The sequence below is a fragment of the Aptenodytes forsteri genome, unplaced genomic scaffold (assembly GCF_000699145.1).
Source record: "Aptenodytes forsteri isolate BGI_AS27 unplaced genomic scaffold, ASM69914v1 Scaffold523, whole genome shotgun sequence".
Taxonomy (NCBI): Eukaryota; Metazoa; Chordata; class Aves; order Sphenisciformes; family Spheniscidae; genus Aptenodytes; species Aptenodytes forsteri.
In genome coordinates, this window is record NW_008794159.1 from 912,053 (window position 1) to 927,107 (window position 15,055).

Consider the following 15,055-nt stretch of genomic DNA (forward strand, 5'->3'; position numbering starts at 1 on the left):
TTATATGCAAATAGCTATCAACAACCATATTTCTCTCTTCTTTTAAAACCTATGAGCATATAAGGCAAACTCCATCCAGGAACTTCTCAAAGCATTTATACATAGTATATATTATAAATTATCTGTTTCCTGCTTCAGAGGAATGAAAAGTAACTGAGAAAGTAAAAGTAATTAAGCAGAGGACAGTCAGTGGCCCTGAACAGAGAAGTGGGCTTTCTTAATGAAGAACTTTTCAACTAAGAAATAATAATGCTTGTTTTATTGTAATTCCAGTTGTTTAGACTGGACCCCCTTGAGGCCTGGGCTGTTTCTATGTATTAGTTTTTCCAGTGCTTGAAAGCAGGTCTTCATGGTTGTGACTTGGAGGTTTACAAGCTACCTAATATTTATATCACATGAATAAAAGAAACTACTTGCAGATAATTTCCAGACCATTCACATTAAACACTTCTCTTCCAGCCAACCTGTGGCCAAAAGGTTTTTGCCAACATTGACAAGATTGTGCTTAGCTTTGAGTTCTATAGCCTAAAAAGAGTTAAAGACCTATTGGTTTCTTTTCACTGTTTTCAAACATCAATTAAACTGAAAACAAGGGCTATAAATTATGGTGACCTTTGCAATGACTCTTCATTTGTGGGATAGAGATGTGATGGTGTGAAAGCACTGTTAATAATAAAAAAAAATTATTAATAACTTTCTCAGGAGCCGCCAAGCAAAGTGTAAATTGCTTTCTGCTTGGTATCAAATTTTCATGTAAGGTACTGTATCATGGAAATTTTTAGTCTTGTTAAAATTCAGATGACCTAAAAATAATGCTACCCCTTCACCTCTGTACATTTTGTCATCTCAGCTGACAAATGTGATTTTTCTAGATTTAATCAGCATTTTATAATGACTTCTACTGAAAATACAGCCTGTTGGTTTTCCCTTGTGGGCCTGTAAAATGTATATGGAACAGTGGGTTTATTTGTTGATCTAAGAACTTGCTAAAAATGTAACAGCCACAAAAAGCATGCTTTGGGCTGAATAGTGGCACCCACTCTCTATTTAATGGAATTTACATGTTTATGGCTTTTCAACTAGTTTTTTAAAAACACTTAAGGAAATGCAGCACCAGTATGAATTTTCAGACCATAGTTCTGTAGACTGAAGATTTTCCTTAGTTCATAAGACAGCTATATCCTTATTGACTGTAGCATTGCCATGCTATTTCATGAGCCTAATTAAAACTTCCACCAATGAATTGTCCTTTTGGTGAGAAGACAGTGACTCCTCCATGGCCTTTTGACTCTTGGCTGCTCTTCACCTCAAAGATGTCAAGTACCAACCACTGAAAATGTGTTGGTTTTGTGCTAGTTACATGTTTGCTAGAAATGCAGTAGAGAGCAGAGAGGTACCAGTTATCTGTGTGAGACACCAAGTTTTCCACACAGCTGATCTGTGCTAAACGCTGAAGCGTGGCCTTGAGGTGCAGAGCTTCAGGTCCTGTAGATAATTCTCCATGTCCCTGGTTCCCAAGGGCATGCTGAGAAAGCTGTGTTTATGATCACTTGAAAGCCTTAGATACCAGGTGACAGTGAGCTTCTACCTAATCCTTGTTCATCCCTGTATATGCAATAGCTTACGCTTCCACCTAATTTTGATAGAAAAAAAAATCCCCCTCAGGCTGGCTCATTTTCCTCAACTTCACTTTTCAACTAATGGTGACAGATGAAGAGGAGAACCTCACCCTGTACTTTAACCATTGAATTACTTATTTGTCAGTGAAATTTTAGCTAGGATGAAGAATTGTTTCCTCACTGAAATTACCATGTTTATCACAGTTCTGCAAAGCTCACTGCTTTTCAGTAGCTCACAGACAAAAGATGTAAACAGCATAAGAAGCCTGAATTTTAGTATTTGTTCATCTGTCTTTTGAGCTTCCTTTAATTTGATGCTATCTGACTGCAAAGATGGTTTTGCAGTTCTTCAGCAGTGATGGTGGGTCAACAGGAAAGCAGGCAAACATTTCTGCTAACTGTCCATCCACAGTGAGCGGTACAAAGAGAAAACAACTTTCAAACCCAGCTTCCAGCTTCCTCTGGGTTTGACGCGAGAGGATTCAGAAGGCCCAAAGCAAGAAGTCCTTTTCTTTTCTATATTTTAATTCCTGCTGTTGAGATGGTGCTTTATGCTGTGGAGGCCTACTTTGGTGTTTGTATGTCATTCATAGTTCCCCAAGGGGAAGCTCACAGGGTGGCTGCATCCAGATGGGCCTGCCAAGTAATCCTGGCTGCTTAGCAGGGTGCCACCTTCTGTGGAGTGACAAGGGCCTAAAGAGATGAAGAGGGAAAGCAGCATGAGTCCATCCCAGGAGGTGAAGATGCAAGTCCTTTTCTCTGTATAAATTGTCCTTGAAGGGAAAGAGCAGGTGAAGCTGTACCATGAAGCAGATGTTTGGTTTATGGTGTCAGCTGAAGCACTGCTCTTTTTAAGGTCACTTTTAACTGTTGACACAGCCCAAAGGTGCATGTAGCTGTCAATTGTTTCTTTTGAAAATTCATTCTGCTTTAATAAATTGGAGAAATTCCTTGGTCTAGCAAAGTCCAGAAATAACAGATGTCTCATATGTCAGGCATCAGCAAATCCTAAAGCTGTGGGCATGACCCCTGTCCAAGTCCTGTTGAGAAATCTACCTGCCTTCAGGATCAGGTTGCCCAGGAGTTTGGTGTTTTCTGTAACAAGACCAAAAGTGTAAGTTCCACTTGCTTATAACATGCTGTTGTTGGACTTAAAAGCTCTCTTCCGCAAAAGTAATGGAGATTTAATGTGGGTACTGGTGTTCTTCATTGTGTTTTGGAGAGCATTCAAGCTGAGAAGTTCTAACTTTCTGAATGTTCAGTTGATGAGGCTGGGCAAAGCTGAACTGTGTTTTCTTTAAGCATTTGAGCCTTCATCATCCATGCAAGTGGAAGTGCTGTTACTGATTTTGGGTGACAACAGGATTAAGGACATATGGCATGGGGTCGACATCTTGTCAGACTGCTATGGACCTGTGTTTCAGGTTAGCGTGGAACATGTCACCAGATTTTGCTTGAAATGAAACAGGTCCTGCAGGTATTGGGATAAGCTGTTGTGGTCAAGAACAAGTCAGCCTTTTTTTTTTTAAGTGTCTGCAGCACTGTAGATCATGACCTCCTTGATGATTATCAGCATGAAACTGCACCTAGCAATAGTATTCTCACCAGTTTTCATTAAGGTTTCACGCTCATCCAGCATTTCTAAAGAGAGCGTTAAGGCTTTACAATTGAATATGAGAGCAGGAGTACTCAAGAAAGAACAGCCTCTAATAAGTGGCAGAAGTCAAATGGAGATTATACCTTGTGTTTATATAGCATCTTTTAACTTAGAGCGCTCCATGAGAGTTAGTGAATTTATTGAACTGTTCTGTTCACCACTGCTTCTTCGTCATGAGTGACTCCAGCTGGTTATCAGTGCTTAGCCGTGCTGCACAGTAATCAAACTGAGGGAATGGAGCCGGGCTTCCCATGCTGAGGACTCTGCCAGACTTTCTAGCCAAAGAGTAACTGTGAAATGTGCAGACAAAGCAGACTGGAGACAAGGTAGACTAATAGGGCTAATGCTATTGCATGCTGCTGACTGCTGAGAGAGGCATGAAGAATTTTATATTGCTTGTAGAGCTGTTGGCATTGCTTCTTTTGATATAGATTTTTCTCACGTAAGCCCATGCTCTGACATGCTGGCTTGATGTATCATCTCAATAATGTGGGAAGACTGGGGAAATTCAGTGAAATGGCTGTATTTCAGTACTGTGTCTGTCAAGGGAAGGATGTCAGTCAATCACAGGCTGGAAAAAGCAAACAGTTGCTATGTGAGACTAAAGTTCTTAATGTCCTGTGTGCAGACCTGTGCCTCCATTTTCAGGTACTTCACACCCTTAAACAGTCACGTATTTAACCTGTGTTGAGCACAAGTGTAAATCTTGCTGCATTTCACAGCGAAGAACCATTTCCCCACATTCCAGCAGCAAAGTGCAGATGAGGAGAAGCAATAACAGAGAAACTTCAGTTACTGCCTGAGATCTGCCATACCAATGAAGGAATTAAAATGATGCCATTAAATTAACAGTTTATACACTTAAAATGAGTAAGTTTAGGAGATTGTTGTGGCTATGAAGAAAGATTTAAAACGGATCATTTAAATGTTTTGATTATTGGATCTGCTGATGCACTATTTCATGAGATGACCGCTCTTCTGTAAGAGGATCGAATCACTTTCCACTTAGAAGAGATCTCAGGGACATCCCATTGAACTGACTGGTCATCTGACATAGGGAATATTTCATGTTGTAGCAGATACGGTGGTTTCAAGTCACATTGATTGCAAGTGGAGATCAAAAAACGTTTTAGATAGGCTAAGCACCTGAATGAAGGTAGCTGGTATCCTTTCTTACTTATGTAATTCTTATTATGCTTTGCATCACTGTTATCAGAACCATCATTTTTAGATAGTCTAAGCAAAGAGATTAAGAATTGAATTGTAAGTAAGGTTGCTGTCCTTTTTGTGATGGTCTTGTCTTGGCATAGTCCGTGCACATAGACACAGCTGTGTGAGGAGACAGCAATGGTAGCACTGTTTTGCATCTGTTTGATGACTGGTAGCATCTGTTTGATGATTAACTAAAGGATTTCAGCTGTTAGAGCTGTCAATCTGACACCTTTGATGAGCATTAAAATAAATCTGTGCAACCAGGAAATGCTCTTTTTTTTTTCCTGCTTTTGATTTACTTGACTCTCTGTGTCCTTGCTGATAACTGCTAGCAAGGCTAATGCGTTATAAACTCTGAAAAGTGAGGCAAGCGGGTGTCATTTTTTGCACAACAGATGTTCCTGATCAGGAATCAGGCAAAGGATCTCATCATTCTTCCTCTGAGCGATTTAATTTGTCTATTCCATGGCACACCAGCCACCTCCTGTCTAGTGACTGACATGCCGAAGTCCTACTTCATTTTAGGATCAGTTCCTTTAATCTTACAGAATTATTAGGTTTTTTTCCGTGCCAGAGCAAAGAGAGTGGAAAAAAGGAAATTGCTTCATTGCTTACGGTGTCACCAATAATGCATCATAATGAAAAGTAGCAAAGGCCTACTTCAAAATAGGAAACCCAAGTACTACATTTTGAGAGAACTAGAAAGTACTCTATGAGTACTTTTTTGAAGAAATAGCAATTTAGATTTGATGGTGTTTCTTTAGCAGTTGTAAGGCTCAGAGGTAGGGATAAGCAGCGTATAATCCATCAGATTCTTGTAATGCAACTTAATGAGGTGGAAAAATTGATATATTTTTAAGAAAAGTTTTTTGCTGTGGATCCAGTTCTCCACTCCTTAATCGTGCAAGTTGTCCAAAATGAGTAATTACTGGGGTTTCTGCTTGCTTTTCCATTTAGTTTGATAAAACTGTATCTCTCTGCTGCTGTTTTGTAGTGATGGATGGGTACTGCTGGAGATGTAAATTCTGTAGTTATTCTATTGTTAATTTCCCAGTTATTGGTCCAGCACAAAAGACAGTTGTTTTGCCTATGCACAGCTCCTGACTCTGCCCCCTGACTGATCTAGTATACCCAACGGGGGGCAGTCATTGCTCACCCTGCAAAGGAGGCTGCAGACTGTGCCCCATGTTCCTGCCAATATCTGCCAAAGATTTGCTAGAAGGGAGATGCAAGGGAAGTTGGCCATATCTTGTGCATGTGGCCAGGCCTGCACAGAAGTGGCAGCTGCTGCTGCCCATACAAATGGTAGTGTCCGTGGCCGCAGTCACAGCTGTCAGTCCTGATAAATGAGCAAACTGTATTTGAGGAACTCATTGTAGCCCATCACTGGTAGAAAGAGAAACCACTCATATGACCTCTGTTCCATTTGGCAGGTTGACAGGACAGAAGTGATTCGAACCTGTATAAATCCCATCTTCTCCAAGCTGTTCACGGTGGACTTCTATTTTGAAGAGGTGCAGCGGTTGCGGTTTGAAGTCCATGACATTAGCAGCAATCACAATGGGCTGAAGGAAGCAGATTTTCTTGGTGGCATGGAGTGCACTCTTGGACAAGTAGGTATCACTGCCATTTTTCCCCCTCGTCTCTCATCTTTTGTATGTATATGAAATATATCTCTTTGTTAAGTGACTGATGGGTGAAACTTGTCATTCATGACAAAATTCTTAATTGGTGCTTTGAACAGGATAATTAAGAACAACTGCTGGTTTGATTTACTGCTGTAGTATAGCTTCAAGTCAGCCAGTGCTATAGGAAACTGAGCGTCAGTGATTGGCCTTGTACAGTAAGAGCACAGGCTCATTACACCAGTGTTGAGAGGTAGACAGATTTGGGGGAAAGTTACTGTTCCTAATGTTACATGGGATTTAAAGCATGTTCCAAGTCCAAGGAATGCTTGCAAATAAACTTTATTCACGTAGGGTAGTGCCTTGTGATGTGGCAAATAGAGAGATAGGGTTGGATTCATTTCCCTGACTCTCAGTCATCCAAAAGTTAGGTGTCTAGACTGTTACTCTTCTGATTTCCATCTTTAGTTCAGTAGAGAGAAACAGACAGTTCCAGCAGTTGATTCATTCCACCTGAGACACCCATCATAGATTAGGATAAATTGCCTTGAGGAGATACCTGTCCTTCCCCATCAGTTATCAAGAGAGTCTAGGCAGCTGGCTTAGAGTAGCTACCTAACTTTTTAGATGACTAAATTTAAGAGTGATGAGTCCTACCCACAGGTTTGATATCTAGAGGTCGTCAGGGCCAGGTCTGCAGTGAATTCCTATATTGCTGACTGGTAGCATGCTACAGTGTCTCGGTATCATGGTTTATTTCTAACTGGCAGACTTTTTGTTATGCGGGGTCTCATAACACAGATCTCAGCTCCGTCCATAACGGCAATGCCGAGGATGGTCTCAGTTTCACTGAGCTGAGTGTAAATTGGCTCTCCACTCTGTGGTCTGAGGTAGCTTGTGTGACGAGAGCAAGCAGTGCTTTCATTTAGATTATCCGTTGCAGTGCTTCCATGTAAGTTTGTAGCCTGAATGTGGTAGCTTGGCATGGAAGATGCTGCAAAGCTTTTGTTTCCCATTTTCTTGCCTTTTGTTGTTGCTTCCTCAGCCCCACCGCACATGAATCCCTTTGTTTTTCTTCCCAAAGCCATTGGGCCAAACATGCTGAAAGAGGAAAAGTCCTCTCAGTGAAAGAATTAATACAAAATATATGTATTTACTAACTTGAAAGCTCAACATGAAGGTATTAGTATTTAGGATATTTACAGTGCAGAATAAAGTCTGTTCTTTGTGACAGACTTTGTGGCCTTAATCAATGAAAATAAGCTATCCTATAACACCAAGGAGAGTGAGAAACAAAGAAAAAAGTTATTACAATGTTCTTCTCGCTTAATTGGCTTGAAAATGAAGGGGAAAAAAATGTCATTGCTGCTGCCTGTAGCATAATCATCTTTATAATTATTTGATCTCTATAAATAGCACACAGCTGGGTTGGTTGCAGTGTAATTTTAATGGTAACCAAGAAAAAATAACAGTAGTGTGAAATCTGTTCACAGTAATGTAGCCTTGAGAACTCTGATCTCATATTTAGACTTTTTTGGTGGGTTCTCCCCCCCTCCTTTCTAGTTTTTTAACTTTACGTAATTTCTCAACTGGTTTAAAACCCCAAAATGTTAGCGCTGGAATTGTCATCCAAGCAAAGCCATTGTGAGGAGTCCAGCGTTGAAAATCCTGCAGCACAGGCTGTACATATGGAGCTTACACTCATGCTTAGCTGTTTGGTGTAATTACTGAATTTTTAATGATTATAATAGAGCCATGGCTTTTCTTGAGGTAATTTTGACATGAATTTGTTGCTCTACATCATTTTAATGCCTGAATAAAACATGATTTTGTGTGAGAGTGTGTGCCTGCCTATCAGTTCACTTTCCCGTTGCAAGTAGGTTTTATCTGAGGCATCCAGGCAAGCTCCAGATTTTTAGGCATAGTCTGAAAGACTGATTCCCTCCCCGCCCCCCATAAATGTGCCAACTTCTATTGCGCTCTTCTAGGTAATAGTTGATCTGTAAGAGATTCACTGCTACCTGTACCTGTTTGTAGATCATCATTTAGATGTGTAGTAAACCTGCATGTTTGCCCAAATCATGTAATACTCCTACCTAAAACAAAATTAGTAGGAATAATAAATACTGGGAAAGGCAATAGCGTGGTTATGCAGTATGATGACAGAGAGAAGTGAGTTTCTCTTTCTTCTGGATAATTTCATCCCACATGAAATAACTTTGAGGAAGATACGATTGAGAAACCTGTGAGAGGCTAGAAGTGGAGACTAAACTGTGACAGAATAGTGGGTGTGTTTCAACTGAGCCTAATGAAAAGTTGAAATTAGAGGGAAAGTTTAGTGCAATTTACTTGAAATGCCACACAAGGATGTAGCATAGACATTTGGGAATCTGTGCTCTTCCTGTTCAAATCATAAAGTAATTTAAGTCAGAAGGGACCTCTGGGGTCTCTAGTTCAATCTGCTGCTCAAACCAGATTAGAGCAGGTTGCTCAGGGGCTTGTCCAGTCCCATTGTGAATGTCTCCAAGGATGGAGATCTCACAGCCTCTCTGGGCTTTGTCCCAGTGCTTTGTCACCCTCACAATAGCGATGGCTTCCTGTCCCTAGGGTTTGCCTACCTCTGGCAGGACCAGAGAAAAGCAGAGGCATAATGAACCCTCACTCCTATGTCGTGTGGAAACATTTACAAATACTCGTAGTAGCCTTCAAGTGGCAAAAGAAAGTCTGAATTGGCAGATCAAAAGTAAACAATGCAGGGATGACTTAGCCATAGCTGGTCTTGCTTTGGGAGGAGGTGAGTAATAGCAGCCTTCTCGAGCTGCTGCGGTCCATCTCTCATCCTTTGGACTGGGAGTGTTGGGGTAGAGCAGTGTTTTGGCACTGTGCTTTCCACTACAACAGAAATGGCTTGGGATGCTCCATCAGGCTGTGCATCTGCCCACTAGTCTTCTAGCTCTTTGATTCACTATAAATAGTTGCTGTGTTCTTTGCATAGGCACTGGCAAGCAGAGGCACCTGTATATCTTTGTAGTGATAAGCGCTGAAATCGCAAGCACTAATATTTTAACTGCCATTTGGGGACACCACTGTATAAAGGTGACCTCTTGCTTTCATTTAGGTGCTTTAGGTGCTACGAATCAGTTCATACTTCATTGTGGTTTTACAGATGTTGTCTGTAACTAAGGAGAGTAAATTCCTCCCCTTCTTTTTCCCCTTGGTTTTTTCTTTTCCCCTTCCTCATCCCTAGGGAAAGTGTTCAGGCCCTCCACTCACCCAGACTAATCACTTCCAACTGAATCCCCATCTAATCACTGAAGGTTTTGTATTTCTGTTGCTTTTTGGTTGCTCACAAAAACTGTGATTGTTTCGAGGGGCAGGAGATAGATTTATTATTTAGGGGGTTGGGGTTTTTTGTCCATCAAAAAACAATGGAAAAAAATCTTAGATGGACAAACACTGTCAGAAATTTGATAGTCTAATTTTCACAGTATTCAGCTGGGATAGCAAAACCCCAAACCCAAGTCCTTTTCTGTTTATGTGTTAGTGCATTGAAATTGCATCATTTAGTACAGTCAGGGCTCAAACTTTCTAATAGCCAAAGTTAACTTCTTAACCACACAGGAATTAAGTATCAGGAGGGTGGCTTAGGAACACTTTTTTTCTTCTGATGTTTCACCCGGAAGTCTCAGCCTGATCTTTAAGAACTCACAAAAAATATTTCAATGAATAATCATTTTCTGATGAGAACTAAACAAACTTACATTGCCAAGACATTCTTGATTACTGCTCAGCTGTGCCTGCAACATCATTAAATTACAGGAACCAGTAAAGTTGTTATTTCTTAAATGCTGTGCACCATCCCAGCTCTGCAGTGTGGGAATAGCCTTTCTGGCTTTTCTTTCATTACGTACCACAGCTGGTCTTTGCCATTTTCAAATTTGTGATTCCATTCCTTGTTTGGTTTCTTTTAATTTACAGAAGCGTTAAAATATTGTTACAATTCACAACTCCCTTACTTGCTTAACTAGTAGCACAAGTAAAGAAAACTGCAGAGGTGTAAATCTTTTCCTGCCAAGAACCTTTTCAAGTATTATTTAGAGATTTAATAATTCCCATACATGCATTTGTGTACAAATTATATTGAACCTTCCTTCTCAGTAATGAGTAGTATTGTTTCTTGTGTGCTTTTAATAATACATGTCATTAGCAGATTATGCACTTGAAAATGCTGACTGATTATTAGTTCGGTTTCAGCCATTGCAAATCCCCTTGCTCTTGAATTGGAGAAAGGCTAAAAGAGCCGTGATTGCACCTGAATTAATTAAATTGAAGTGCATGTATGAGAATATTTGTTTAATAGACTGTTGACTGCTTCTGTGGTGCAAAAGACATAGTACCAGTTTTTTCAAGGTATTTGAATTCCTAAATCTCATTAGATGTCTGTATGCCTCCTTAGGTACCTAAATACCTTCAAATACTTGGCCTTTGATCTCCTCCAAATGAAGTTGCTCAATTCATTAGTGCGATGAATAATGTACTTTATTAGATATGAATGTCATTTTCTACCAGGGCTGACTCAGAGCACAAGCAAATCATCAATGCAGCAGTCTCCCTAACTTTACTAACCATTTAAACACCTCGGTTATCCCCAGGAAGCTCTTGGTTTGCCATTGCAGCATGATCTCTGAAGCTGTAAGATTTTCAGTTCTATATGAATCTTGCCAGTCAAAGTTAATGGAATTACTTGTACAGTTTGTACTGCTTTGTTTTTACATACTTTATCTTTTTGTATGAATTACGGTAGCAGTCCTTAGAAAAGTAATTTAAAATTTAGTTTGCTATTATAATGAGTTATTATTATGACTAATTCTAAAAGGGCTGCTACACTACATACTAATTAAATTCAAAGACCTTTCATGCTATTGATAAGCTATTTCCTGTAATAACATTATTGCCTCTTGTGATAGGGATATCTTTTTTCCTCAGTGTTCTGTTTTGATTGACTATTTTCAGGTACAGGTCTTTAACAAAGACAGGGAGAGGTGTAATTCAGCTGTAAATAGACTGTGAGCTGATCAGCACTATAGGGAACAAAAGAAATCTTGAAGAGCGGTGAGTGTGATACAGAAAGTATCATATGTACGGAGAGGTTGATTATAGCAATAAAACTGGCTCGACCAATAAACAAGAGTTCTGTGAGTAGTTAGACAGATGAAACTTCCTGAGTTTCATCTGAACTTGTTCTCTTGCAGGGATTTCTTAGTATCTGTGAAGGGGTGAACTCATCCCCCAAACCGTTTTTTCCATGAGAGCGGAGTAAGGTCACTGGCATCTGCCTGCTGTCTGGTCTCTCTTCATGTTGAGATGTAGCATGCTTGATGCATCTTTGGCTATCTGCCACATTCATGGAAATTATTTGGTGGGTTCAAAAGTGGCTGAGGGATAGATAGCAAGACAAACACAAGCATATCAGAGTTGTACAAATCTTGCTTTGTCAAAAAACAGGCTGAAGATGAATGCGTGAAGAAGGAGAGAGAGTTTTACACCATGAGCCAGAGCTACCTCAGTTCTGCTGCCCTTGCTTAAATTGGTCATTTACCCACACAGGTGAAATGTCAGTAAAGTCTGTCATTTTATTTGTGAGTGTTTAGAAGCTTACAGTATTTGACTTGAATGGATTATAGTAAGAGCACATTAATATTTTAATTGACAAGCTTGAAGATACATTTTACAAATGTTAAATCTCCAATCATTTGTCTAGCCACTCGGTTATATCATTCTACTTACAGCAATATCATGACAGTATTACAGTTCTTCATTTGGGAGACGTGCTTTAAGGGTTGTACTTATTTTTATGCAAGAAGGGGAGAGCTTAAGAGAGCGTGTATCATAACTATTAAATACTTTTGATATGGTTATGTCCTGAGTTTTACATATCACAGAATCCTTCTCTTGCTGTACACCGAGGATAAAAATGATTATGGAAACACAGTCACGTCATCTTAATTGTATGTGTTAAAATCTCTGCCCCAACTTGGCAAGATAGCAATTGCTTGTCAGGAAAGGAACAGAACTCAGATAAAAGATGCTTTAGGTTAGGCCAGCTGTGCATTTTAGCACCTTTTGTAGTAAACAATTCAAAAAGCTGTAACTTCAGGAGGCTCTGAAAAACTCATTCCAGTCAACTGTTGCTGTAGAAATCCAGGTTGCTGTACAGTGCCGAGCACTGAACTTGGAGGCTGAAATTTCACAAGTACTTGTCTCCCTTTCTGAATCCAAGCAATGCTGAGCACAACATGGTACAAGCAAAAAAAACCCAAACTAGTGATTGAAAGACCCAACACAGTGGTTCCTCCCCAAAAACGTGGAGGACAGCCCAAGAAGACTTAAATAGCATTCATCCTCTCTCTACGAGCAGTGGGGTGCAAGGAAAGAGGATGACAGTAAGATAGAGACAGACTTCTTATAAAGTGGGTTTGAAGCATTTAATGTTTTATTAGCTATTGGTTAATTTAACTGGAGAAGGACAACTGATACTGTATTACTGAAATTTGAAGAATCCCCTTTGAAAAGGAACATGTTTCTTCACTTTTCTAAATAGAGAAAAACAAAATGAAAATACGGAAGGCTGATATAAGGTTGAAGACTCAGTCTTGTCAGTTTGGGGTGTTAACTGAGCCCATCTCAAGACACTAAATCATAACTAATAACTGAGGCAAAATGCTTGGAAAAAATGACCACAGGGCACAGAATTAGCCCTTGCTGAAGTTTAAGGAGGGAGGAGGAAGCAGAGCTGTGGTACTGTGAAATGTAAATCATTATATCACAGAGAAATGCAGTTTGGGCAGAATGTGCTTCCTAGTTGGCCTCACAAACACCACCACAGGGAGTTGTACACAGTGTTGTAAACAAAGTAATGCCATGTTTAAAAAAAGATGCTGATAGCTGAGTCAAATATGCCACTTGGGAAGCACATGCATAGTGTGAGCAAAAAGATAAGAAGATTAGTTCAGAGAGGTTCAGTAGACAATCGGTAGGTAGTATCACAGATAAAGGTGCGTGGGTTAGCAGTCCAAAAGCAACTGGAATGTTCATGAGGCTTAAGCTGGACACTTGTGCATGAGCTAACGCGATGCCAAAACCATGGACAAGCCTGAGAGCTTACAGTGGTCATTCTGCAGCTAGAGAGGTAGTTCAGCTGCAATTTGGAAAAATACAAATTGAAGTAGTGCCTAGGGGAGGAAGGGAAAGTAATGCTTGTTGAGTTAGAAGCCCTGTCAAGCCACAGAGCTGATCAGGGATCAACAACAACTGGAGGGCACTTAGATGTCTAGAGAAGAATTTGCAGATTTTTGCAAGGGTTGGTGAAAGATTCAAGAGAGACATTTTTGAAAGAGTATGATAGCTACTTTTCTTTCCTTGATATATTAACATGGTTCTAGGGGATGCTGTTAGAAAAACACTGTTTCTACATGTACCACTGCTGTTTGGTGGGAGATTGCTTCTCCAGACTCGAGGTTGAACTGTGTGTGGCACCAAGGGCTCTGCACTGGGCAAGTGAATGCATTTGATGGTGAAGATTCAGTCTGTGTAAAAGGCATTTGGATCAAGGGAAAAATGCTAGTAAAATGTGACTAGGTGCTCTTTGCAGTCCTGAAAAGAGTTGGGTCTACTAGAAGAAAGTTAAGCAACTGTGCAAGTCCATATAACAGGAATAACACATCTGGGAGAAGAATTAACACAGAGGTGCTGGGAAATGATTGTTCAGCTAAAGCTATTTGTCTGACTATCCCAACTGGCAAGGAAGAGATACAAAGACTTCTTCAAATCGTGTACTATGGTGGGAAATTTGTGCTTAACCTAGCTGGCTAAATAACTAAATTTGGGGTTCCTGTAAGAAAGTCCAATGGGCAGAAGAGGCCAGTCTGAATAAAGAATTTGAGACATTGAAGGAGTTATTTAAAATGATCCTAATCTTCTGGTTTTGTAACCACAAAGCTAAGTTGCATACACTCTTACACCTCACTAAGCAGAGTATTTGACCAGTCCTTGGTTCAGTCAAAATCAGAGACCAGTGGTTCACATGTCACAAGAGTTAACAAAAGCCAAGTGTCATAGAACACAAGTAGAAAAGGAGCCATGGCCGTTATCCATGGACGTTTCAAGAAGCCTTTAACAAAAGAATATCGGTGTTATGTCCAGAGCTAGATACTATACAAGTCAATTTAATTGAAGCAAGTCAATAAAAACCACACAGCTTTCTGATCCCAGAGGAAATGTGGAGTGTGACCACCAGGCCTCTGGCTCAGGGTGGCACCTTGCAAAACTGAGTCAATGCTGTTGAAAGAACTTGGACCAGCCCCAGCTGTCAATGTAAACAGGACTTCTCAGTATGACATATGGAATTTAACTGTTCCTGCCAATGCTAAATCACTAGGTTAAAAAGCCATATTGAAATTTTCTCATTAGTTTGGTTTATAAGCATTGGGAATTCTGTATGATATTATTGAAAGTTATCCCTATACTTGGTTAAGGAAGGACCACACAGAAAAATATGTTTTAAAAGGTTCTTAAACAAGCCAGGTAAAATAGGTCATTATATTTCACAGCTCATCATACACAGTGCTGATTGGTCACAGTGCTGGTTTTGGCTGGGACAGAGTTAATTTTCTTCATAGAAGCTTGTATGGGGCTATGTTTTGGATTTGTGCTGGAAACAGTGTTGATAACACAGGGATGTTTTCGTTATTGCTGAGCAGCACTTACACACATTCAAGGCCTTTTCTGCTTCTCACCCCACCCCACCAGCGAGTAGGCTGGGGGTGCACAAGAAGCTGGGAGGGGACACAGCTGGGACAGCTGACCCCAACTGACCAAAGGGATGTTCCATACCATATGACATCATGCTCAGCATATAAAGCTGGTGGAAGAAGAAGGAAGGG

At 40.2% G+C, this 15,055-nt stretch overlaps 1 protein-coding gene across 1 annotated transcript in view; it reads left to right on the top strand.

The window, feature by feature from the left end:
* CPNE4 (copine 4) overlaps window positions 1-15,055 on the top strand; it is a 204,419-nt gene that overhangs the window by 74,705 nt on the left and 114,659 nt on the right. Inside the window, exon 2 of the mRNA XM_009280456.2 lies at window positions 5,922-6,101. Within this exon, the coding sequence (XP_009278731.1) occupies window positions 5,922-6,101 (180 nt within the window). The remainder of the gene's footprint in view (window positions 1-5,921; window positions 6,102-15,055) is intronic.